The 27,143-nt window shown below is 47.9% G+C and overlaps 1 protein-coding gene across 2 annotated transcripts in view; it reads left to right on the top strand.

Moving 5' to 3' along the window:
• Positions 1–2,725: 2,725 nt before the first annotated feature.
• Positions 2,726–27,143, top strand: part of CEP95 (centrosomal protein 95) — a 111,799-nt gene continuing 87,381 nt past the window's right edge. For both annotated transcript variants that reach the window (XM_063960805.1, XM_063960806.1), the window contains exons 1-3: positions 2,726–3,121; positions 9,265–9,393; positions 9,678–9,785. In XM_063960805.1, coding sequence (XP_063816875.1) covers positions 3,103–3,121; positions 9,265–9,393; positions 9,678–9,785 — 256 coding nt within the window. In that variant the 5' untranslated portion in view covers positions 2,726–3,102. The remainder of the gene's footprint in view (positions 3,122–9,264; positions 9,394–9,677; positions 9,786–27,143) is intronic.

Genomic DNA, 27,143 nt, shown 5'->3' on the forward strand with positions numbered 1-27,143 from the left:
GGTTTAGCCACGAATATTGGCTAATCTCACCTAAAGTCCTGGTTAAGGCACCCACACCATGGACTTTGCGCACATTTCAGGAGGCTGCAAGAAGAAATGTCACCACTGCAGGTAATGGCCGTCTAAATGGAGCAACCATTGAATTGCCCTGTTTAGTGCCCCCAAGTAGTAGCTGCGGGAGAAACAACTGAATCACCCCCTTTATACAGGGACGTGCAGTGGGGTAAATTGCTCAGGAGGAACTGGCTAGTACCAAAGCCAGATTTACACACATTATATGAGCCATAGGGGGATATTCAATTACCTGCAGCGACTGTGGGTGTAAAAGTATCGCTGAGGGGGCTATCTAATTAGCCCCGATAAGCCGGCGCTTATTTGTTTCACCTGCCTCTGGCAGGTGAAGCAAAATCCCGATAACAGTCCCATTTTCACCTGAAAATGGTGCCGTTTTTAATGCGAAGAGAATGCTGCGTATAATTCGCAAAGCGGCCGGGCAGCATTCTCTACTTGCCTCACAAGAAGCTTCGGAGGAACCAGCCAACTCAAAGGCCCTTAGAATCGTGGTGCCCTGGGCAGCTGCCCATTGTGCCAATATGTCAAGATGCCCCTACTAGTGGGCCTGATTCAGAAATTTACGAAAACCCAATTTTTATGCAGTTGAGTGATTATCAGCCGATAATCTTACAACAGCACTCACAGTAAGGATTTATATGCAAATTAATTGTCAGTCGGGCCATTTGGGATTGGTTACGGAGAGTGGCGACAAAAATGCAGGCATGTTGTGACAGGGGGGGGTGGTCAAAACTCTGGAGTAATAAGTCTATGGCAGGTGCCAATCGTGTCTGCACATCTCTGATCAAAACTCAACAAATTTCCAGCATTATGGGCCTAATTCAGATCTGATCGCAGCAGATTTCAGTTTGAACACACCCAAATCTAACTCTCTCAGCACGTTATATCTGCCACCCCCTGCAGTGAACATGGGAGGTCATTCCGAGTCGTTCGCTCGGAAAATTTCTTCGCATCGCAGCGTTTTTCCGCTTAGTGCGCATGCGCAATGTCCGCACTGCGACTGCGCCAAGTAAATTTGCTATGAAGTTTGGATTTTTACTCACGGCTTTTTCTTCGCTCAGGCGATCGTAGTGTGATTGACAGGAAATGGGTGTTACTGGGCGGAAACAGGCCGTTTTATGGGCGTGTGGGAAAAAACGCTACCGTTTCCGGAAAAAACGCGGGAGTGGCTGGAGAAACGGAGGAGTGTCTGGGCGAACGCTGGGTGTGTTTGTGACGTCAAACCAGGAACGATAAGCACTGAACTGATCGCAGATGCCGAGTAAGTCTGAAGCTACTCTGAAACTGCTACGAGATGTGTAATCGCAATATTGCGAATACATCGTTCGCAATTTTAAGATGCTAAGATTCACTCCCAGTAGGCGGCGGCTTAGCGTGTGCAATACTGCTAAAATCGCCTTGCGAGCGAACAACTCGGAATGAGGGCCATGGTTTTGCCAATTAGCTAACAAATTTGCTGCTGCGATCAGGTCTGAATTAGGCCCTATATACTGCTGCACCTGTGTATAATGCCCACATAAAACCTATGGGGGATATTCAATTCCTGCCGATGAAGCTGCGGGTTATATTTCCCGATGCTTCATCGATGTTTTTTCACCCGGAAAAAAACATCTTTTTCACCTGAAAACACACAGGTTCAGCGAAACCTGAGTCTCTTGGGTAGAAACAGTCCCGTTTTCGGGTGAAAACGGGGCTGTTATTGGGGATTTTGCTTCACCTGCCGGAGGCAGGTGAAACAAATCCCAGTAAAGCCGCGGCACGCGCCGGTTTATCTGGGCTAATTAGATAACCCCCTCAGCGATACTTTTACACCTGCAGTCGCAGCTGGTAATCCCTAAGTCAGACAGAACCCGAGATATCTGGATGGGAAGAGCAATTAGCAGGCTTGGATGGGGACCACTACCTTGAAGTCTGATATCTCCGGTAGGCCAGTTCCTCAGGGCCAATTTTAAAAAATCTGGTATCCCTGGAAAATTGGGACCCTCAGCTATCAGACTAGGGGGCAGATGTATTAACCTGGAGAAGGCATAAGGAAGTGATAAACCAGTGATATGTGCAAGGTGATAAAGGCAGCAGCCAATCAGATCCTAACTGTTAATTTTCGTATTGGAGCTGGTTGGCTGGTTCCTTTATCACCTTGCACATATCACTGCTTTATCACTTCCTTATGCCGTCTCCAGGTTAATACATCTGCCCCTAGGACCCTTATACTCCTGGGGGCCTTGTGCATCTGCCCATTCAGCTCATACACAACGACGGCCCTGCCCCTCTACATGCCTTATACCTTAACAAACACGCGTCGCATGCGCAGGAGAAGGGGGACTTGGGTGTCCAATCACTTTTGTCTACATAGTGTATAATGATCCTTTGAATAGTCTGCATTGAACAATACACACAGTACTGTGTGAAACATAGATATATCAAGATTTTTTCTCTCTCTAAAACCCCCTTATACATGAATAATGGGGTTTAGAGCCAAAATATTGTACTCATGTTCCGGTCGGTGCTGCTCTATCACTAGAAATGTAAATGTCAGGTCAGTTATGTTACATATATTATTATTGTGTTGTTGTCAGCGTTGTATAACAGTCCCTGGTTACAGCTGCAGTTGGTTCCGCCCCTTACGTCACCTCCACCAGTTCCGGCACGGTCCCCGCCCCTTTTTCGGTTGCTTTTGTGTGATGGGAAGTCACGTCAGGACTACATTTTGGCGGAGGTATACAACTACTGGGAAATGACGGATCACGATTCCCCTCCTCGGTACCGGGGCACTTTTTAAACTACTGCTACCCTAAACTACCCTATACGCTGAGTGCCGGACCCAGGACACAAGTGGAGAGCTGAAAAACATCTGGTTAGCGAAAGGGGTGTGACGTCATAGCCGGAAGCAACAGCCATGGTTGATGCAGCCAATCACACATCACTGGCAGTTTAAATGCCCTGAGCTGCTGCTGGTGCTTGGTGACAGAGGGCCTGGGCAATTTGAAACTTGGTACCACCTGGGGCAGGCAGCTAATACTCGGGGGCAATATGGGCACACAGGAGACAGGTATGACTGATGTTACCCATTATTTACTGCTATTTGCACAACATTAGGGCCAGGATTGGCACCCACCATAGATCAGAAATACCCTGGGACAGGGCCAGCCAATGTGACCTGGTAGTGTTTAGTGGCTGCAGTTACTAGACGCTTATTCTTATGGAATAATAGTTGCAGCCTCCAGGATGGTAAAAATGGGACAGTCATATATATAATAACTTTGCCAGCCATTGCTCCTGATAACAGAGTAGGGTTATAGACCAGAGCTGCCACACAAGCATGCATCTGAGCCTGGTCTCTTCATAATGTCACAGCATCCATGTGTTTTTTATTGTATGGCTACTGTCTTTCAGAGGTATTGCTGGATTTTAACTCCCAGCGCTATATTATTTCCTTGTGTGTATTTATCAGCTATTTATATAGCGCACGCATATTCTGCAGCACTTTACAGAGAATATTTGGTCATAGACATCAGTCCCCTTCCCCAGGGGAGCTTACAATCTATATTCCCTACCACATGTGTACACACATATACAGTGGCGTAACTAGAAATTTTTCTCCCCCAAGCCAAAAAATTCTACGGCGCCCCCCCCCATAATTGGCACTAGTAAAGGGACAAGCATGTTTGCACCGGAGGCGCGCCGTCGAAAAGGGGGCGTGGTTTCGCATAAAGAGGCGTGGCATTGCAGGAAAAGACTACCTTATACCCCAGTTTTGCAACCTGCACGCCCAGACGTTAGCCACCACAGGAAAGAAAAATAATCCTGATTCATGCCCCTTCCATTATTTGTCATTTTTCCTCCTTATAGTAATGCCCAGTATACATTATGCCACATACTGCAAAGGCCCTCAGACATTATGCCACACACAATAATGCACATGACACAATATGCACACACCGTAATGCCCCCGACACATTATGCCACACACCGTAATGCCTGTGACACATTATGACAGGAATCGCAATGCCCGTTATACATTATGCTACACACTGCAATGCCCCTGATACATTATAGCACATACCACAATGCCCGTGATATAGTATGCCACACACCGCAATGTCCGTGATACATTATGCCACAAACCGCAATGTCCGTGATACATTATGACACACACTGCAATGAACCTGAGACATTTACCACATACCACAATGCCCATGATATAGTATACCACACACCGCAATGTCCGTGATACATTATGACACACACCGCAATGTCCGTGATACATTATGACACACACTGCAATGAACCTGAGACATTATACCACATACCACAATGCCCGTGATATAGTATACCATACACCGTAATGCCTGTGACACATACCGCAATGCCAGTTATACCCTATGCCATACACCGCATTGCCCGTTATACATTATGCTACACACTGCAATGCCCCTGATACATTATAACACATACAATGTCTGTGACACATTATGCCACACACCGTAATGCCTGTGACGCATTATGCCACACACCGTAATGCCTGTGACACATGACAGGAATCACAATGCCCGTTATACATTATGCTACACACTGCAATGCCCCTGATAGATTATAGCACATACAATGTCTGTGACACATAATGCCACACACCGTAATGCCTGCAACACATTATGCCACACACCGTAATGCCTGTGACACATGACAGGAATCACAATGCCCGTTATACATTATGCTACACACTGCAATGCCCCTGATAGATTATAGCACATACAATGTCTGTGACACATTATGCCACACACCGTAATGCCTGTGACACATTATGCCACACACCGTAATGCCTGTGACACATGACAGGAATCACAATGCCCGTTATACAGTATGCTACACACTGCAATGCCCCTGATAGATTATAGCACATACAATGCCTGTGACACATTATGCCACACACCGTAATGCCTGTGACACATTATGACACACACTGCAATGACCCTGAGACATTATACCACATACCACAATGCCCGTGATATAGTATACAACACACCGTAATGCCTGACACATTATGACACACACCGCAATGTCCATGATACATTATGCCACACACTGCAATGACCCTGAGACATTATACCACAATGCCCGTGATATAGTATACAACACACTGTAATGCCTGACACATTATGACACACACCGCAATGTCCGTGATACATTATGCCACACTGCAATGACCCTGAGACATTATACCACATACCACAATGCCCGTGATATAGTATACAACACACAGTAATGCCTGACACATACCGCAATGCCCGTTATACATTATGCCACACTGCAATGACCCTGAGACATTATACCACATACCACAATGCCCGTGATATAGTATACAACACACAGTAATGCCTGACACATACCGCAATGCCCGTTATACATTATGCAACACTGCAATGACCCTGAGACATTATACCACATACCACAATACCCGTGATATAGTATACAGACACCGTAATGCCTGACACATTACGCCACACACCGCAATGCCCATTATACATTATGCCACACACTGCAATGACCCTGAGACATTATACCACATACTACAATGCCCGTGATATAGTATACCATACACCGTAATGCCTGTGACACATACCGCAATGCCCGTTATACCCTATGCCACACTGCAATGCCCCTGAGACATTATACCACATACCACAATGCCCGTGATATAGTTTGTCACACACCGTAATGCCTGTGACAACATTCTGACACACACCGCAATGTCCGTGATACATTATGCCACACACCGTAATGCCCATTACACATTAAGTCCTACAGTAAGGCTTCTAATTACTTTTAAATTACCTGCTCGTTGCCAGGGGTTTCATGCTCTTGGTTCCATGCACGGTGCCAGGGGTTTTCATGCTCAGGGTGTCATGCTCGTTGCCAGGTGTTTCATGCACTCGGTGTCATGCTCGTTGCCAGGGGTTTCATGCACTGGGTGTCATGCTCGTTGCTAGGGGGTAGTGCTTGTTGCTAGGGCTGTGCTCCCAGTGCCACATATGTCCTCAGTGCCAGATATTCCCCCACGGTGCCAGGTACTCACATGCCCCCAGTGCCAAATATAGCCTCTCCCCCCAGTGTCACATATGCCCCCAGTGCCAGATATTCCCCCACAATGCCAGGTGCTCACGTGCCCCCAGTGCCAAATATAGCCCCCCCCATGTGCCAGGTACACATACAGTGCCATATATGCCCTCTCAGTGCCCCCCCCAGAGCCATATATGCCCCCTCAGTGCCCCCCCAGTGCCATATATGCCCCCTCAGTGCCATATATGCCCCTTCAGTGCCATATATGCCCCCTCAGTGCCCCCCCCAGTGCCATATATGCCCGCTCAGTGCAATATATGCCCCCTCAGTGCCCCCCGCAGTGCCATATATGCCCCCTCAGTGCCATATATGCCCCCTCAGTGCCCCCCAGTGCCATATATGCCCCCTCAGTGCCTCCCCAGTGCCATATATGCCCCCTCAGTGCCATATGTGCCCCCCCCCCAGTGCCATATATGCCCCCTCAGTGCCCCCCCAGTGCCATATATGCATACCTCCCAACTGTCCCGATTTTCGCGGGACAATCCCGTTTCTGGGGACTGTCCCGCTGTCCCACCCGCGGGCCGCAGTGTCCCGCGATGGGGGGGGGGCAGTTGGAAGGCTCCTACACTCACTGCTCTGCATAGCAGAGCAGTAGTGAATAGACGCTGTGCGCATGCGCACAGCGTCTATTCAGCGCAGACAGTGGGAGAGAGGGCATGCCAGCAGCTCACAGGGCGCTGGGCATGCCCCCTCAGTGACGAAAACAGGGGCGTGGCCCGCGATCGCGGGTCCTCCCGCGAAGCCACGCCCCCTTTTCCTAGACCACGCCCCCGACACGCCGGAGACTCAGAGGGACACGGGAGAGGCGCGCGCTGTGCCCTCCGTGTTCCTACTTCGCAGCGGGGGGCTAGTGACAACAGATTGACATGCGGACGCTCGTCCGCATGTCAATCTGCTCTAAATCAGTGGCGGCGCCCCCGCAGCCCCTCGCCCCCAAGCCACCGCGGGGGCAGTAGTTACGCCACTGCACATATACACTAATGCACCCTACATACTTGGCAACGGTGATGGGCGATATGAACGATATCCCCCAGAAATGAACGATATATCGTTTAGTCTGTAGTCACCAGCGATGAACGATGCGCGTCCCCACAGTAGTTCGTTAGCGTCCAAATTGTTTTGCAATGGGAAACCAACAATCATTCAGATTGCTGCCGTGGCCAAGTGTGTATGGTTAACTTTTGTAAGTAGACATTTAATCCATCAGTATGTTTATGGAATGTGGAGGAAACTTAACCTATACAAACATGAGAACATATAAACTCCACACAGGGAGTCAAACCCAAGACCTCAGTGTTCTGAGGCAGTGTTGGCTAATCACTACACAAACTGTTTGTATCTGTATATCCAGGACATATTGATAATAATGTGGATAATCATAAAATTTAGAGTCTAAATTTCTTCCAACACCTTGGACAGCGAAGAAGTGCATTTTATATTGTCCATATTCTACGTTGAGCTGGAATAATTGTATTATGGAAAATTAAACTGTGTTGTGTAGATGGAATTATGCATGTATGTGTTTTAATAAATGCATGGATTCAGATACAATTGAATCATTACAGATTAAATGTTCTCATAAAATATATTTTGTGAATTTTGCTAAAGTACCCAAATATTATTATTATTATTATTATTATTATTATTATTATTATCCTTTATTTATTTATATGGCGCCACAAGGGATCCGCAGCGCCCAATTACACATTACATAATAAAATGAGCAAACAAGAAAACAGCACTTACAGTACATGACAAAATAGGACAGGTATAGAAAACCCGGGGTTAGGTGCCATCAAAGGGAGTATGGAGTATAAGATAGTGTAAGAAAAGGAAAGGCACATGAGGAAAGAAGTGTGTATATGTGTGTGTGTATATATATATATATATATTCGACAAGAAGGTCCGGCACGGCCACTTAAAATGCAGATATAGCTGGGTGCCCTCACAAAAAGAACGTATGTACAGAGGGTAGGTGCGGCACTCCAAAAAAGCAGACATAAGACTTTATTAAGTCTTATGTCTGCTTTTTTGGAGTGCCGCACCTACCCTCTGTATATATATATATATATATATATATATATATATATATATATATATCTCTTTTACCATGCAAGTGAGAATAATATCCCTTTTTACACAGCCTGGGTTATTTCCAGGGCAAACCGCCGCAAATTTGGTCCAGACTCACTGTGAGAGGGTCAGCCCAAGTCTTGCATCCCGTGTTGCCTTCAGGGTTATTCGTGGATCTGACCCAGGCTAGCTGTAGCATCGTAAGCAGAACTAGGTCATTGATGACCCGGGTCATGCCTAAAAGGCTGCCGATTGGTTGGCGCAGGAGCGCTTGGAGATGACATCATCACCAAGCATCCTTTGTGAGCATCATCAGACAAAATCTCAGCAGAGGTGTGAAAGAGATAAGTATATCTGAAGCCGTGGCTCTGACCCATGTTCAGTTTTCCAGGTTGGATGACCAATAAAAATAAGTCGGTGAAAGGGTGCTGGACAACACTTCCTATTTAACTTAGGTGGCTGTTGTCCTTTAGTGACCCTTTTAATTTATTGGCTAAAGCATAGGTTCTCAAACTCTGTCCTCAGGACCCCACACAGTGCATGTTTTGCAGGTCTCCTCACAGAATCACAAGTTAAATAATTAGCTCCACCTGTGGACCTTTTACAATGTGTTAGGGAGTAATAAATACACCTGTGCACTTGCTGGATGACCTACAAAACATGCACTGTGTGGGGTCCTGAGGACCGAGTTTGAGAACCTGTGGGCTAAAAGATCTGTGAAAATGGAAGAGGACAAGCGTATAATAGTGCGTTGCTTTGTATCATCAGTTCTAAAGCAAAATAAAAGGTGTCAAGTGTGTGTTTACTGTTTACCAAAAATATATTAATTACAAGCTTATCTGTTTAGTAAATTTAAGTTTCATTTATAATGATCCTTCTGTTAAGACATTACAATCAAATAAAACATGGCAAAGTATTTAATGAAAGTAAGTCATGTCTCTTGTCTTGTCTTTGTCAACTGCGCAGTGACCTCTAATACTCTCTTCCTTTTTTTCTGTATAGACTGGGTGACCATTGCCAACAACCTGCTGTACAAATGCCATATTAACCTACAAGTCAGAGACTTGAAGTCCTGTGATGCTCACGTCTTTGTTTCACTGTATGAGAATATTTTAGGAGAGAAAGTGCCTGGTAAGGATCTGATTGCTATAAAATGGTAGTATTTCATGTAAATATATATAGGCCAGATTTTATAGGGTTCATTCACCTGTGCATAGTTTGACTATACATGTTCTGTTCTGAGAATGGGCAAGAATTGTGAATAGAGCAAGTTACTGAATGGGTTTGTGTCCATTGGCTGTTCTCATGTGTGGATAACAGCAGGGACTTCCATGGGAAAGACAGCAGGCTTGACACTTGTGTCATGGAACCGAGGGGACTAACCTGGCAGTAATGTCGGTGTATCATTTCCACAGATTTTATTGCCGACTCTCAAAGTCCAGAAGATGATGCTCACAACGTCCAGTCTGTGATTGACTCGCTGGCTCTTGACTATTTGCAAGTTAGTCTGTCTCATATAACAGGTAAAATTTTAGGGACTGATGGGGATTAACTGGTGATCAGATAAGTCTTCTCTTGACCGACAAGTCAATAGTAAATGTAATATAGTAAATATATTATGTGTGTGTGTATACATGTGTGTGTGTGTGTATGTATGTATGTGTATATGTATATGTGTATATATATATATATATATATATATATATATATATATATATATATATATATATATATATATATATTATTTCTTTCTTTCTCTGACGTCCTAGTGGATGCTGGGGACTCCGTAAGGACCATGGGGAATAGTGGCTCCGCAGGAGACGGGGCACAAGTAGAAAGCTTTAGGACTACCTGGTGTGCACTGGCTCCTCCCCCTATGACCCTCCTCCAAGCCTCAGTTAGATTTTTGTGCCCGACCGAGCTGGGTGCAATCTAGGGGGCTCTCCTGAGCTTCTTAGAAGAAAGTTAGTTTTAGGTTTTTTTATTTTCAGTGAGACCTGCTGGCAACAGGCTCACTGCATCGAGGGACTAAGGGGAGAAGAAGCGAACCTGCCTGCTTGCAGCCAGCTTGGGCTTCTTAGGCTACTGGACACCATTAGCTCCTGAGGGATCGAACACAGGCCCAGCCTCAGAGTCCGGTCCCAGAGCCGCGCCGCCGGCCCCCTTACAGAGCCAGAAACAAGAAGAGGTCCGGAAAATCGGCGGCAGAAGACATCAGTCTTCATCAAGGTAGCGCACAGCACTGCAGCTGTGCGCCATTGCTCCTCATGCACACCTCACACTGCGGTCACTGATGGGTGCAGGGCGCTGGGGGGGGCGCCCTGAGCAGCAATATTAACACCTAGGCTGGCAAAAATACATCACATATAACCCCCAGGGCTATATGGATGCACATTAACCCCTGCCAGATTTTACAAAAAAGCAGGAGAAAAGTCAGCCAAAAAGGGGGCGGAGCTATCTCTCTCAGCACACATTTTCCCTCACAGCTCCGCTGGAAGGACGTCTCCCTGACTCTCCCCTGCAGTCCTGCACTACAGAAAAGGGTAAAAAAGAGAGGGGGGGCACTATTAGGCGCAGTATTACATATAACAGCAGCTATAAGGGAAAACACTCTATATAGTGATATCCCTGTGTGTATATATAGCGCTCTGGTGTGTGCTGGCATACTCTCCCTCTGTCTCCCCAAAGGGCTAGTGGGGTCCTGTCCTCTTTCAGAGCATTCCCGGTGTGTGTGCTGTGTGTCGGTACGGCTGTGTCGACATGTATGAAGAGGAAAATGATGTGGAGGCGGAGCAATTGCCTGTAGTGGAGATGTCACCCCCTAGGGAGTCGACACCTGAGTGGATGGGCTTATGGAAGGAATTACGTGAAAGTGTTAACTCTTTACATAAGAAGTTTGATGACATGGGACAGCCAGCTTCTCAGCTTGTGCCTGTCCAGGCGTCTCAAAGGCCATCAGGGGCTCTAAAACGCCTGCTACCTCAGATGGCAGATACAGACGTCGACACGGATACTGACTCCAGTGTCGACGGTGAAGAGACAAATGTGACTTCCAGTAGGGCCACACGTTACATGATTGAGGCAATGAAAAATGTTTTACACATTTCTGATACCACAGGTACCACTAAAAAGGGTATTATGTTTGGTGAGAAAAAACTACCTGTAGTTTTTCCTGCATCTGAGGAATTAAATGAAGTGTGTGATGAAGCGTGGGTTTCCCCCGATTAAAAAACTGATAATTCCTAGGAGGTTATTGGCAGTGTACCCTTTCCCGCCAGAGGATAGGGCACGTTGGGAAACACCCCCTAGGGTGGATAAAGCACTCACACGCTTGTCTAAACAGGTGGCACTTCCGTCTCCGGATACGGCCACCCTTAAGGAACCTGCTGACAGAAAGCAGGAGACTATACTAAAGTGTATATACACACACACTGGTGTTATACTGCGACCAGCGATCGCCTCAGCCTGGATGTGCAGTGCTGGGGTGGCTTGGTCAGACTCCCTGACAGAAAATATTGATACCCTGGATAGGAACAGTATATTACTGACTGTAGAGCATTTAAAAGATGCATTTTCATACATGCGTGATGCACAGAGGGATATTTGCCGGCTGGCATCAAGAATAAGTGCTATGTCCATTTCCGCCAGGAGAGGGTTATGGACTCGGCAGTGGTCAGGTGATGCCGATTCTAAAAGGCATATGGAAGTATTGCCTTATAAAGGGGAGGAGTTATTTGGGGTAGGTCTGTCGGACCTGGTTTCCACGGCAACTGCTGGGAAATCCACGTTTTTACCCCAGGTCGCCTCTCAGCAAAAGAAGACATCGTCCTTTCGCAGTCCTTTCGGCCCCATAAGGGCAAGCGGGCAAAAGGCTCCTCTTTTCTGCCCCGTGGCAAAGGGAGAGGAAAAAGGCTGCAGCAAACAGCCAGTTCCCAGGAACAGAAGTCCTCCCCCACTTCCGCCAAGTCCTCAGCATGACGCTGGGGCTCTACAGGTGGACTCAGGTACGGTGGGGGCCCGTCTCAAGAATTTCAGCGCACAGTGGGCTCGCTCACAAGTAGATCCCTGGATCCTTCAGGTAGTATCTCAGGCGTACAAATTGGAATTCGAGACGTCTCCCCCTCGTCGTTTCCTAAAGTCTGCCTTACCGACAACTCCCTCCGACAGGGAGGCGGTATTGGAAGCTATTCACAAGCTGTATTCCCAGCAGGTGATAACCAAGGTACCCCTCCTGCAACAAGGAAAGGGGTATTATTCCACAATGTTTGTGGTACCGAAGCCGGACGGCTCGGTGAGACCCATTTTAAATCTAAAGTCATTGAACACTTACATAAAGAAGTTCAAATTCAAGATGGAGTCACTCAGAGCGGTTATCTCGAGCCTGGAGGAAGGGGATTATATGGTGTCACTGGACATCAAGGATGCTTACCTGCATGTCCCAATTTACCCTTCTCACCAAGGGTACCTCAGGTTTGTGGTACAGAACTGCCACTATCAGTTCCAAACGCTGCCGTTTGGATTGTCCACGGCACCGCGGGTCTTTACCGAGGTAATGGCCGAAATGATGATACTCCTTCGAAGGAAGGGAGTTTTAATTATCCCGTACTTGGACGATCTCCTGATAAGGGCGAGATCCAGGGAACAGTTGGTAGTCGGGGTAGCACTATCTCAAGAAGTGTTACGACAGCACGGTTGGATTCTCAATATTCCAAAATCGGAGCTGATCCCGACGACACGTCTTCTGTTCCTAGGGATGATTCTGGACACAGTCCAGAAAAAGGTATTTCTCCCGGAGGAGAAAGCCAGGGAGTTATCCGATCTAGTCAGAAACCTACTAAAACCAGGTCAAGTATCGGTTCTTCAATGCACAAGGGTCCTGGGAAAAATGGTGGCTTCTTACGAAGCAATTCCATTCGGCAGATTCCACGCAAGAACTTTCCAGTGGGACCTGCTGGACAAATGGTCCGGATCGCATCTTCAGATGCATCAGCGGTTAACCCTGTCACCAAGGACAAGGGTGTCTCTCCTGTGGTGGTTGCAGAGTGCTCATCTGTTAGAGGGCCGCAGATTCGGCATTCAGGACTGGGTCCTGGTGACGACGGATGCCAGCCTTCGAGGCTGGGGAGCAGTCACACAGGGAAGAAATTTCCAGGGATTGTGGTCAAACCTGGAGACTTCACTTCACATAAATATCCTGGAGCTAAGGGCCATTTACAATGCCCTAAGCCAAGCGAGACCTCTGCTTCAGGACCAGCCGGTGTTGATCCAGTCGGACAACATCACGGCGGTCGCCCACGTAAACAGACAGGGCGGCACAAGAAGCAGGAGGGCGATGGGCGGAAAATCATGTGATAGCACTGTCAGCAGTGTTTATTTTGGGAGTGGATAACTGGGAAGCAGACTTCCTCAGCAGACACGACCTCCACCCGGGAGAGTGGGGACTTCACCCGGAAGTCTTCCACATGATTATAAGCCGTTGGGAAAAACCAAAGGTGGACAGGATGGCGTCCCGCCTCAACAAAAAACTAAAAGGTTATTGCGCCAGGTCAAGGGACCCTCAGGCGATAGCTGTGGACGCTCTGGTAACGCCGTGGGTGTACCAGTCGGTTTATGTGTTCCCTCCTCTGCCTCTCATACCCAAGGTACTGAGAATTATAAGACTGAGAGGAGTAAGAACTATTCTCGTGGCTCCGGATTGGCCAAGAAGGACTTGGTACCGGAACTTCAAGAGATGCTCACAGAGGACCCGTGGCCTCTACCTCTAAGAAGGGACCTGCTCCAGCAGGGACCCTGTCTGTTCCAAGACTTACCGCGGCTGCGTTTGACGGCATGGTGGTTGAACGCCGGATCCTGAAGGAAAAAGGCATTCCAGAGGAAGTCATCCCTACTTTGATAAAAGCCAGAAAGGATGTAACCGCAAAGCATTATCACCGCATTTGGCGAAAATATGTTGCGTGGTGTGAGGCCAGGAAGGCCCCAACGGAGGAATTTCAACTTGGTCGATTCCTGCATTTCCTGCAAACAGGAGTGTCTATGGGCCTCAAATTGGGATCCATTAAGGTTCAGATTTCGGCCCTGTCGATTTTCTTCCAGAAAGAACTGGCTTTAGTTCCTAAAGTTCAGACGTTTGTCAAGGGAGTGCTGCATATACAGCCTCCTTTTGTGCCTCCAGTGGCACCTTGGGATCTCAATGTAGTTTTGGGGTTCCTAAAATCACATTGGTTTGAACCACTTAAATCGGTGGATTTAAAATATCTCACGTGGAAAGTGGTCATGCTGTTGGCCCTGGCTTCGGCCAGGCGCGTGTCGGAATTGGCGGCTTTATCCTGTAAAAGCCCTTATCTGATTTTCCATACGGACAGGGCGGAATTGAGGACTCGTCCTCAGTTTCTCCCTAAGGTGGTTTCAGCATTTCACCTGAACCAGCCTATTGTGGTGCCTGCGGCTACGAAAGACTTGGAGGACTCCAAGTTGCTGGACGTTGTCAGGGCCCTGAAAATATGTTTCCAGGACGGCTGGAGTCAGAAAATCTGACTCGCTGTTTATCCTGTACGCACCCAACAAGCTGGGTGCTCCTGCTTCTAAGCAGACTATTGCTCGCTGGATTTGTAGTACAATTCAGCTTACGCATTCTGTGGCAGGCCTGCCACAGCCAAAATCTGTAAAAGCCCACTCCACAAGGAAGGTGGGTTCATCTTGGGCGGCTGCCCGAGGGGTCTCGGCTTTACAACTTTGCCGAGCTGCTACTTGGTCAGGGTCAAATACTTTTGTAAAATTTTACAAATTTGACACTCTGGCTGAGGAGGACCTTGAGTTTTCTCATTCGGTGCTGCAGAGTCATCCGCACTCTCCCGCCCGTTTGGGAGCTTTGGTATAATCCCCATGGTCCTTACGGAGTCCCCAGCATCCATTAGGACGTCAGAGAAAATAAGAATTTACTTACCGATAATTCTTTCTCGTAGTCCGTAGTGGATGCTGGGCGCCCATCCCAAGTGCGGATTGTCTGCAATACTTGTACATAGTTATTGTTAACTAATCGGGTTCTTGTTGTGAGCCATCTATTCAGGGGCTCCTCTGTTATCATGCTGTTAACTGGGTTTTGTATCACAAGTTGTACGGTGTGATTGGTGTGGCTGGTATGAGTCTTACCCGGGATTCAAAAATCCTTCCTTATTGTGTCAGCTCTTCCGGGCACAGTATCCTAACTGAGGCTTGGAGGAGGGTCATAGGGGGAGGAGCCAGTGCACACCAGGTAGTCCTAAAGCTTTCTATTTGTGCCCAGTCTCCTGCGGAGCCGCTATTCCCCATGGTCCTTACGGAGTCCCCAGCATCCACTACGGACTACGAGAAATAGAATTATCGGTAAGTAAATTCTTTATATATATATATATATATATATATATATATATATATATATATATATATAGTCAAGACTTTGGCAAGGTTAGAAATATTGATTTTTTTTTTTTTTTTTTTTTAAATTTGAAATAATAATTTTGTCCTTCATACTTTGCTTTCATCAAAGGAATGCTCCTTTTGCAGCAATTACAGCATTTGCAGACCTTTGGCATTCTAGCTGTTAATTTGTTGAGGTAATCTGAAGAAATTTCACCCCATGCTTCCCGAAGCACCTCCCACAAGTTGGATTAGCTTGATGGGCACTTCTTGCATACCACACGGTCAAGCTGCTCCCACAACAGCTCAGTGGGGTTGAGATTTGGTGACTGCACTGGCCACTCCATTACAGACATAATACCAGCTGCCTACTTCTTCCCTAAATAGTTCTTGAATAATTTGGAGGTGTGCTTTGGGTCATTGTCCTGTTGGAGGATGAAATTGGCTCCAATCAAGCTCTGGTCACAGGGTATGTAATGACGTTGCAAAATGGATTGATAGCCTTCCTTATTCAAAATCCCTTTTACCTTGTACAAATCTCCCACTTTACCAGCACTAAAGCAGCACCAGACCATCACATTACCTCCACCAGTTCCGGTATGAAGGGTCGACCATGTTGTGGTTGACATGGACAAATGGTCGACATAGGAAAATGGTTGCCGCATGAAAAGGTCGACATGCATTTTTGTTTTACTTTTTTTGGTGTCGTTTTCTGCATAAAGTGATGGGGAACCACAAGTAGTGCACCACTTCCCCTCGCATGGCTCGCCATGCTTTGGGCAAGGTGCGCTCGGCACAGATTACCATTCCCAATCGTAGTTCACGTGGATCGTAAAGTATGGAAAAGTTCCCCAAAAGAAAAAAAAAAAAATGTGAAACTCATGTTGACCTTTTCATGTGTCCATGTCGACCATGTCAATGTCAATCAATAGTGGTCGACCTAATGACTGTCGACCATCCAAACAGATACCACCTCCACCATGCTTGACAGATGGCATCAGGCACTCTTCCAGCATCTTTTCACTTGTTCTGTGTCTCACAAATGTTCTTCTGTGTGATCCAAACACCTCAAACTTCGATTTGTCGGTCCATAACATTTTTTTCCAATCTTCCTCTGTGCAATGTCTGTGTTCTTTTGCCCATATTTAATCTTTTTTCCTTTTCTTGGCCAGTCTCTGATATGGCTTTTTCTTTGCCACTCTATCTAGAAGGCCAGCATCCCGGAGTCGCCTCTTCACTGTAGACGTTGGCACTGGCATTTTGCGGGTACCATTTAATAAAGCTGCCAGTTGAGGAGGTGTCTATTTCTCAAGCTAGAGACTCTAATGTACTTGTCGTCTTGCTCACTTGTGCACCGGGGCCTCCCACTTCTTTTTTTACTCTGGTTAGAACCTGTTTGTGCTGTTTTCTGAAGGGAGTAGTACACACCATTGTAGGAAGTGTTCAGTTTCTTGGCCGTTTCTCGCATGGAATAGGCTTCATTTTGAAGAACAAGAATAGACTGTCGACTTTCACATGAAAGTTCTCTTTTTATGGACATTTTGAGAGTATAATTGAACCCACAAATGTTATACTCCGTTACTCAACTAGCTCAAAGGAAGGCCAGTTTAATAGCTTCCCTAACGAGCAAACCCCGTTTTCAGCTGTGCAAACATAATTGCACAAGTGTTTTCTAATCATCCATTAGTCTTCTAACGCCATTAGCAAACACAATATACCATTAGAACACTGGAGTGATGGTTTCTGGAAATGGGCCTCTATACACCTATGTAGATATTCCTTTAAAAAACAGGTGTGCAGCTAGAATAGTCATTTACCACATTAACAATGTATAGAGTGTATTTCTGATTCATTTAATGTCATCTTCATTGAAAAAAATATAATTCATTCATTCATTCATTCATTCATTCATTCATATTAGAGCAAGTAGGTGGGGAACTCTGGGCACAAACGTCGTAAATCTTCAGACCAAGGGGTATATGCAATTAGCGGCGAATCGCGGCAATTTTTCGGCCGTTTTTCAATTCGACACAATTCGACAGTCTAATTTCGGCAAGAGGGTGCCGAAATTGACCATATGCAATAAAAAACGGATTCGACAGTCCCGCTGATGAAAAACAGCCGATTTGACGGATTTTGTTCCGTTTTTTTTTAAAAACGGGAAAAAACTCTGAAAAAAATGGCGTGGAGTCCCCCCTCCAAAGCATAACCAGCCTCGGGCTCTTCGAGCTGGTCCTGGTTCTAAAAATCCGGGGGAAAAATGGACAGGGTATCCCCCGTATTTTTAAAACCAGCACCGGGCTCTGCGCCTGGTGCTGGTGCAAAAAATACGGGGGACAAAAAGAGTAGGGGTCCCCCGTATTTTTTACACCAGCATCGGGCTCCACTAGCTGGACAGATAATGCCACAGCCGGGGGTCACTTTTATACAGTGCCCTGCGGCCGTGGCATTAAATATCCAACTAGTCACCCCTGGCCGGGGTACCCTGGGGGAGTGGGGACCCCTTCAATCAAGGGGTCCCCCCCCCCAGCCACCCAAGGGCCAGGGGTGAAGCCCGAGGCTGTCCCCCCCCCCCCCCCCCCCCCCCCTATCCTAGGGCTGCGGATGGGAGGCTGATAGCCTTGAGAAAATGTAAAGAATATTGTTTTTTCCTGTAGTACTACAAGTACCAGCATGCGGGAGAAAAACGGGCCCGCTGGTACCTGTAGTAGTACTACTGGAAAAAAAATACCCAAATAAAAACAGGAGACACACACCTTGAGAGTAAAACGAGAAATAGAATTACCGGTGAGTAAATTCTTATTTTCTCTGACATCCTAGTGGATGCTGGGACTCCGTAAGGACCATGGGGATTATACCAAAGCTCCCAAACGGGCGGGAGAGTGCGGATGACTCTGCAGCACCGAATGAGCAAACACAAGGTCCTCCTCAGCCAGGGTATCAAACTTGTAGAACTTTGCAAATGTGTTTGAACCCGACCAAGTAGCAGCTCGGCAAAGCTGTAAAGCCGAGACCCCTCGGGCTGCCGCCCAAGAAGAGCCCACCTTCCTTGTGGAGTGGGCTTTTACTGATTTTGGATGCGGCAATCCAGCCGCAGAATGAGCCAGCTGAATCGTGCTACAGATCCAGCGCGCAATAGTTTGCTTTGAAGCAGGAGCACCCAGCTTGTTGGGTGCATGCAGGATAAACAGCGAGTCAGTCTTCCTGACTCCAGCCGTTCTGGAAACATATTTTCAAAGCCCTGACTACGTCCAGTAACTTGGAGTCCTCCAAGTCCCGAGTAGCCGCAGGCACCACAATAGGTTGGTTCAAATGAAACGATGATACCACCTTTGGGAGAAATTGGGGACGAGTCCTCAATTCTGCCCTGTCCATATGGAAGATCAGATATGGGCTTTTACATGACAAAGCCGCCAATTCCGACACACGCCTAGCCGATGCTAAGGCCAACAGCATGACCACTTTCCACGTGAGATACTTTAGTTCCATGGTCGTAAGTGGCTCAAACCAGTGGGATTTCAGGAAATCCAACACAACGTTAAGATCCCAGGGGGGAATATGCAGCACTCCCTTAACAAACGTCTGAACCTCAGGCAGTGAAGCCAGTTCTTTTTGAAAGAAAATGGATAGGGCCGAAATCTGGACCTTTATGGACCCCAATTTTAGGCCCATAGTCACCCCTGACTGTAGGAAGTGCAGGAAACGACCCAGCTGGAATTCCTCTGTAGGGGCCTTCCTGGCCTCACACCAAGCAACATATTTTCGCCATATAGGGTGATAATGCTTTGCTGTCATGTCTTTCCTAGCCTTTATCAGCGTAGGAATAACTTCATCCGGAATGCTTTTTTCAGCTAGGATCCGGCGTTCAACCGCCATGCCGTCAAACGCAGCCGCGGTAAGTCTTGGAACAGACAGGGCCCTTGTTGCAGGAGGTCCTGTCTGAGAGGCAGAGGCCATGGGTCCTCTGTGCGCATTTCTTGCAGTTCCGGGTACCAAGTCCTTCTTGGCCAATCCGGAACAATGAGTATTGTTCTTATTCCTCTCTTTCTTACTATTCTCAGTACCTTGGGTATGAGAGGAAGAGGAGGAAACACATATACCGACTGGTACACCCACGGTGTCACTAGGGCGTCCACAGCTATCGCCTGAGGGTCCCTTGACCTGGCGCAATATCTTTTTAGCTTTTTGTTGAGGCGGGACGCCATCATGTCCACCTATGGCAGTTCCCATCGCTTTGCGATCTGTGTGAAGACTTCTTGATGAAGTCCCCACTTTCCCGGGTGGAGGTCGTGTCTGCTGAGGAAGTCTGCTTCCCAGTTGTCCACTCCCGGAATGAACACTGCTGACAGTGCTTGCACGTGATTCTCCGCCCACCGAAGAATCTTTGTGGATTCCGCCATTGCCAACCTGCTTCTTGTGCCGCCCTGGCGGTTTACATGGGCGACCGCCGTGATGTTGTCTGACTGAATCAGTACTGGCCGGTTTCGAAGCAGGGGCTCTGCTTGACTCAGGGCGTTGTAAATGGCCCTTAGTTCCAGTATATTTATGTGTAGAGAAGTCTCCAGACTTGACCACAGCCCTTGGAAGTTTCTTCCCTGAGTGACTGCCCCCCATCCTCGGAGGCTTGCATCCGTGGTCACCAGGACCCAGTCCTGTATGCCGAAGCTGCGGCCCTCGAAGGTGAGCACTCTGCAGCCACCACAGAAGAGACACCCTGGCCCTTGGGGACAGGGTGATCAGCCGATGCATCTGAAGATGCGATCCGGACCACTTGTCCAACAGATCCCACTGAAAGATCCTCGCATGGAACCTGCCGAAGGGAATGGCTTCGTATGAAGCCACCATCTTTCCCAGGACTCGCGTGCAGTGATGCACCGATACCTGTTTTGGTTTCAGGAGGTCCCTGACCAGAGATGCTAATTCCTGGGCCTTCTCCACCGGGAGAAACACCTTCTTCTGTTCTGTGTCCAGAATCATGCCCAGGAAAAGCAGACGCGTCGTAGGAATCAGCTGCGACTTTGGAACATTCAGAATCCAGCCGTGCTGTTGCAACACTTCCTGAGAGAGTGCTACGCTGATCAACAACTGCTCCCTGGACCTCGCCTTTATGAGGAGATCGTCCAAGTACGGGATAATTATAACTCCCTTCTTCCGAAGGAGTATCATCATTCGGCCATTACCTTTGGTAAATATTCTCTGTGCCGTGGACAGGCCAAACGGCAACGTCTGGAACTGGTAATGACAGTCCTGTACCACAAACCTGAGGTACTCCTGGTGAGGTCGGTAAATGGGGACATGCAAGTAAGCATCTTTGATGTCCAGCGACACCATAAAATCCCCCTCTTCCAGGCTTGCAATAACCGCTCTGAGCGATTCCATTTTGAACTTGAATTTCTTTATATAGGTGTTCAAGGATTTTAAATTCAGAATGGGTCTCACCGAACCGTCCGGTTTCGGTACCACAAACATTGTGGAATAGTAACCCCTTCCCTGTTGAAGGAGGGGGACCCTGACAATCACTTGCTGGAGGTACAGCTTGTGAATTGCCGCCAGTACTACCTCCCTTTCCATGGGGGAAGCTGGCAAGGCTGATTTGAGGTAATGGCGGGGGGGGGGGGGGGAGTCGGAAGTCGCTTTGAATTCCAGCTTGTATCCCTGAGATACAATTTGTATAGCCCAGAGATCCACCTGTGAGCGAACCCACTGGTTGCTGAAGTTTCGGAGACGCGCCCCCACCGCACCTGGCTCCGCCTGTGGAGCCCCAACGTCATGCGGTGGACTTAGTGGAAGCAGGGGAGGACTTTTGTTCCTGGGAATTGGCTGCATGGTGCAGCTTCTTACCTCTACCCCTGCCTCTGGCAAGAACGGATGCGCCCCTGACCCTCTTGCCTTTTTGGGAACTAAAGGACTGCATTTGATAATACGGTGCTTTCTTAGGCTGTGAGGAAACCTGAGGCAAGAAAGTCGACTTTCCAGCTGTCGCTGTAGACACTAGGTCCGACAGACCGTCCCCAAACAATTCCTCCCCCTTATAAGGCAAAACCTCCATGTGTTTTTTAGAATCCGCATCTCCTGTCCATTGCCGAGTCCATAAGACCCTCCTGGCAGAAATGGACATAGCATTAATTCTAGAGCCCAGCAGGCAAATGTCCCTCTGAGCATCCCGCATATATAAGACGACGTCTTTGATATGGCCCAGGGTTAGCAAAACAGTATCTGTCGAGGGAATCTATGTCGTCTAACAGAGTATCTGTCCATGCTGCTGCAGCACTACACATCCAGGCTGAAGCAATAGCAGGTCTCAGTAGAGTACCAGAGTGTGTATACACTGACTTCAGGATAGCTTCCTGCTTTCTATCCGCAGGCTCCTTTAGGGCGGCCGTATCCTGAGACTGCAGGGCCACCTTTTTAGATAAGCGTGTCAGTGCCTTGTCCACCCTAGGGGATGTTTCCCAACGTAACCTGTCGGTTGGCGGGAAAGGGTACGCCATCAGTAACCTCTTAGAAATCACTAATTTCTTATCAGGGGAACTCCACGCTTCTTCACACAATTCATTTAATTCATCAGATGGGGGAAAAGTCACTGGCTGCTTTTTCTCCCCAAACATATAAACCCTCTTGGTATTAACAGGGTTAATCTCAGAAATGTGTAATACATCTTTCATTGCAATAATCATGTATCGGATGGCCTTGGTCATTTTAGACTGTAAATGTGCCTCATCATCGTCGACACTGAAGTCGGACTCCGTGTCGACATCTGTGTCAACCATCTGAGATAGAGGGCGTTTATGAGCCCCTGACGGTTTCTGAGTCGCCTGGGCAGGCGCGGGCTGAGACCCCGGCTGTCCCAAGGCTGCAGCGTCATCAAACCTTTTATGTAAGGAGTTTACATTGTCATTTAAGACCTTCCACATATCCATCCAATCAGGTGTCGGCCCCGACGGGGGCGACACCACACTTATCTGCCCTTGCTCCGCCTCCACGTATCCTTCCCCATCAAACATGTCGACACAGCCGTACCGACACACCGCACACACACAGGGAATGCTCAGACTGAGGACAGGACCCCACAAAGTCCTTTGGGGAGACAGAGAGAGAGTATGCCAGCACACACCACAGCGCTATATAACACAGGGATTCTCACTGATAATAAGTGATTTACCCAATAGCTGCTTTATATGTCTTATTTGCGCCTAAATTTATGTGCCCCCCCCCTCTTTTTAACCCGTCTTGTACCTGGATACTGCAGGGGAGAGCCTGGGGAGCTGCTTCCAGCGGAGCTGTGAAGAGAAAATGGCGCTGGTGTGCTGAGGAAGAAGGCCCCGCCCCCTCAGCGGCGGGCTTCTGTCCCGCTTTCTGTGTGAAAAAATGGCGGGGTTTTTTACATATATACAGTGCCAGACTGAATATATGTTTTTTTAAGCCAAAAGGTACTTCAATTGCAGCCCAGGGCGCCCCCCCAGCGCCCTGCACCCTATAGTGACCGGAGTGTGTAAGTGTGCTGGGAGCAATGGCGCACAGCTGCGGTGCTGTGCGCTACCTTAATGAAGACAGGAGTCTTCAGCCGCCGATTTCGTCGTCTTCAAGCTTCTGTTCTTCTGGCTCTGCGAGGGGGACGGCGGCGCGGCTCCGGGAACGGACGATCGAGGACAGGTGCCTGTGTTCGAACCCTCTGGAGCTAATGGTGTCCAGTAGCCTAAGAAGCACAAGCTAGCTGCAAGCAGGTAGGTTTGCTTCTCTCCCCTTAGTCCCACGTAGCAGTGAGTCTGTTGCCAGCAGAAGCTCACTGAAAATAAAAAACCTAATAAATACTTTCTTTACTAGTAAGCTCAGGAGAGCCCACTAGAAGCACCCAGCTCTGGCCGGGCACAGATTCTAACTGAGGTCTGGAGGAGGGGCATAGAGGGAGGAGCCAGTGCACACCAGATAGTACCTAATCTTTCTTTTAGAGTGCCCAGTCTCCTGCGGAGCCCGTCTATTCCCCATGGTCCTTACAGAGTTCCCAGCATCCACTAGGACGTCAGAGAAAGGAGATTTAGAAAAAGAAAAAAAAAATTCTCAAAGCTTCAATCTCACAGTGCAATCAGACCCCAGTCTCGCGTAAAGAGGAGGTGTAGTATACCTCCATCCATCTACCGCATTGTGGATGAGGAATAGCAAGGTTTTATCAATAAGTGGATATCCCAATTATAAGGATTCTGGAACAGAATTAGCTTTGGATTAATCACATTAGATGGGTCAGAAGAAGGTACTTGCAATCTGGTCTACTTGAAGAGTTATTTAGCAAAATATTACCTATTAAAAAATTTACAGTTTGTTTCCAGTTATTTAAAAACATACCTGTTTGTCAGGTTATCGACACATTTATAAGCTTTACCTCGATAGAGCCGGATAGAATGTCCCATTACATCAGCAGTATGTACATGGAGTAATATACCCATATTACTAGCAAAAATTCATTAAAAAAATAAAAAACTTCTGAGAATTATGTGCAGATAAACCTTTTGTTTATAGTTTACTGAATGTTTACAAAATGGCTATAAAATATACAGCATATATTTTTACATTGTTCAGCTATTGGCACACCCCACATATAGGTTAAGCAGCGGTGCCCTCCGATAATACCAAATAATGACCAAAACATAATAAAATAAGAATTTACTCACCGGTAATTCTATTTCTCGTAGTCCGTAGTGGATGCTGGGACTCCGTAAGGACCATGGGGAATAGCGGCTCCGCAGGAGACTGGGCACAACTATAAAGAAAGCTTTAGACTACTGGTGTGCACTGGCTCCTCCCACTATGACCCTCCTCTAGACTTCAGTTAAGATACTGTGCCCGGAAGAGCTGACACAATAAGGAAGGATTTTGAATCCCGCGTAAGACTCATACCAGCCACACCAATCACACCGTATAACTCGTGATACAATACCCAGTTAACAGTATGATAACAACTGAGCCTCTCAACAGATGGCTCAACAATAACCCTTTAGTTAAACAATAACTATATACAAGTATTGCAGACAATCCGCACTTGGGATGGGCGCCCAGCATCCACTACGGACTACGAGAAATAGAATTACCGGTGAGTAAATTCTTATTTTCTCTGACGTCCTAAGTGGATGCTGGGACTCCGTAAGGACCATGGGGATTATACCAAAGCTCCCAAACGGGCGGGAGAGTGCGGATGACTCTGCAGCACCGAATGGGCAAACTCTAGGTCCTCCTCAGCCAGGGTGTCAAACTTGTAGAATTTTGCAAATGTGTTTGACCCCGACCAAGTAGCTGCTCGGCAAAGTTGTAGAGCCGAGACCCCTCGGGCAGCCGCCCAAGAAGAGCCCACCTTCCTCGTGGAATGGGCTTTCACTGATTTAGGATGCGGCAGTCCAGCCGCAGAATGTGTGAGCTGAATCGTACTACAGATCCAGCGAGCAATAGTCTGCTTTGAAGCAGGTGCACCCAACTTGTTGGGCGCATACAGGATAAATAGCGAGTCAGTCTTTCTGACTCCAGCTGTCCTGGAAACATAGACTTTCAGGGCCCTGACTACGTCCAACAACTTGGAAGCCTCCAAGTCTTTAGTAGCCGCAGGCACCACGATAGGTTGGTTCAGATGAAAAGCTGATACCACTTTAGGGAGAAACTGGGGACGAGTCCTCAATTCTGCCCTATCCATATGGAAAATCAGATAAGGGCTTTTACATGACAAAGCCGCCAATTCTGATACACGTCTGGCCGAAGCCAAGGCCAACAACATGACCACTTTCCACGTGAGATATTTCAAATCCACGGTTTTTAGTGGCTCAAACCAATGTGACTTTAGGAAATCCAACACTACGTTGAGATCCCAAGGTGCCACTGGAGGCACAAAAGGGGGCTGAATATGCAGCACTCCCTTAACAAAAGTCTGAACTTCAGGTAGTGAAGCCAGTTCTCTCTGGAAGAAAATCGATAGAGCCGAAATCTGGACCTTAATGGAACCCAATTTTAGGCCCATAGTCACCCCTGACAGCAGGAAGTGCAGAAATCGACCTAGCTGAAATTCCTCCGTTGGGGCCTTCCTGGCCTCACACCACGCAACATATTTTTGCCAAATGCGGTGATAATGGTTTGCGGTAACTTATTTCCTAGCTTTAATCAGCGTAGGAATGACTTCCTCCGGAATGCCCTTTTCCTTCAGGATCCGGTGTTCAACCGCCATGCCGTCAAACGCAGCCGCGGTAAGTCTTGGAACAGACAGGGCCCCTGCTGTAGCAGGTCCTGTCTGAGCGGCAGAGGCCATGGGTCCTCTGAGATCATTTCTTGAAGTTCCGGGTACCAAGCTCTTCTTGGCCAATCCGGAACAATGAGTATAGTTCTTACTCCTCTTCTTATTATCCTCAGTACCTTTGGTATGAGAGGAAGAGGAGGGAACACATAAACCGACCGGTACACCCACTGTGTCACTAGAGCGTCCACAGCTATCGCCTGAGGGTCTTTCGACCTGGCGCAATATCTTTCTAGCTTTTTGTTTAGGCGGGACGCCATCATGTCCACCTGTGGCCTTTCCCAAAGGTTTACAATCATTTGGAAGACTTCTGGATGAAGTCCCCACTCTCCCGGGTGGAGGTCGTGCCTGCTGAGGAAGTCTGCTTCCCAGTTGTCCACTCCCGGAATGAACACTGCTGACAGTGCTAACACGTGATTTCTCTAACGTCCTAGTGGATGCTGGGAACTCCGTAAGGACCATGGGGAATAGCGGGCTCCGAAGGAGGCTGGGCACTCTAGAAAGATCTTAGACTACCTGGTGTGCACTGGCTCCTCCCACTATGACCCTCCTCCAAGCCTCAGTTAGATTTCGTGCCCGGCCGAGTTTGGATGCACACTAGGGGCTCTCCTGAGCTCTTAGAAAGTTATAGTCTTAGAATTTGTTTTTTTTTTTCAGTGAGACCTGCTGGCAACAGGCTCACTGCAGCGAGGGACTAAGGGGAGAAGAAGCGAACTCGCCTGCTTGCAGCCGGATTGGGCTTCTTAGGCTACTGGACACCATTAGCTCCAGAGGGATCGACCGCAGGCCCAGCCTTGATGTTCGGTCCCGGAGCCGCGCCGCCGTCCCCCTTACAGAGCCAGAAGCAGGAAGATGGTCCGGAAAATCGGCGGCATGAAGACATCCTGTCTTCACCAAGGTAGCGCACAGCACTGCAGCTGTGCGCCATTGCTCCTCATACACACTTCACACTCCGGTCACTGAGGGTGCAGGGCGCTGGGGGGGGGGCGCCCTGAGGCAGCAATAAAAACACCTTGGCTGGCTAAAATACCTCAATATATAGCCCCTGGGGCTATATATGAGGTAAATACCCCTGCCAGAATCCCAAAAAAAGCGGGAGAATAGGCCGCAAAAAAGGGGCGGAGCCTATTTCCTCAGCACACTGGCGCCATTTTTCCCTCACAGCTCGGCTGGAAGGAAGCTCCCTGGCACTTCCCTGCATTTCTACAGTACAGTAAGA

This window comes from Pseudophryne corroboree, chromosome 3, assembly GCF_028390025.1.
Source record: "Pseudophryne corroboree isolate aPseCor3 chromosome 3, aPseCor3.hap2, whole genome shotgun sequence".
NCBI lineage: Eukaryota > Metazoa > Chordata > Amphibia > Anura > Myobatrachidae > Pseudophryne > Pseudophryne corroboree.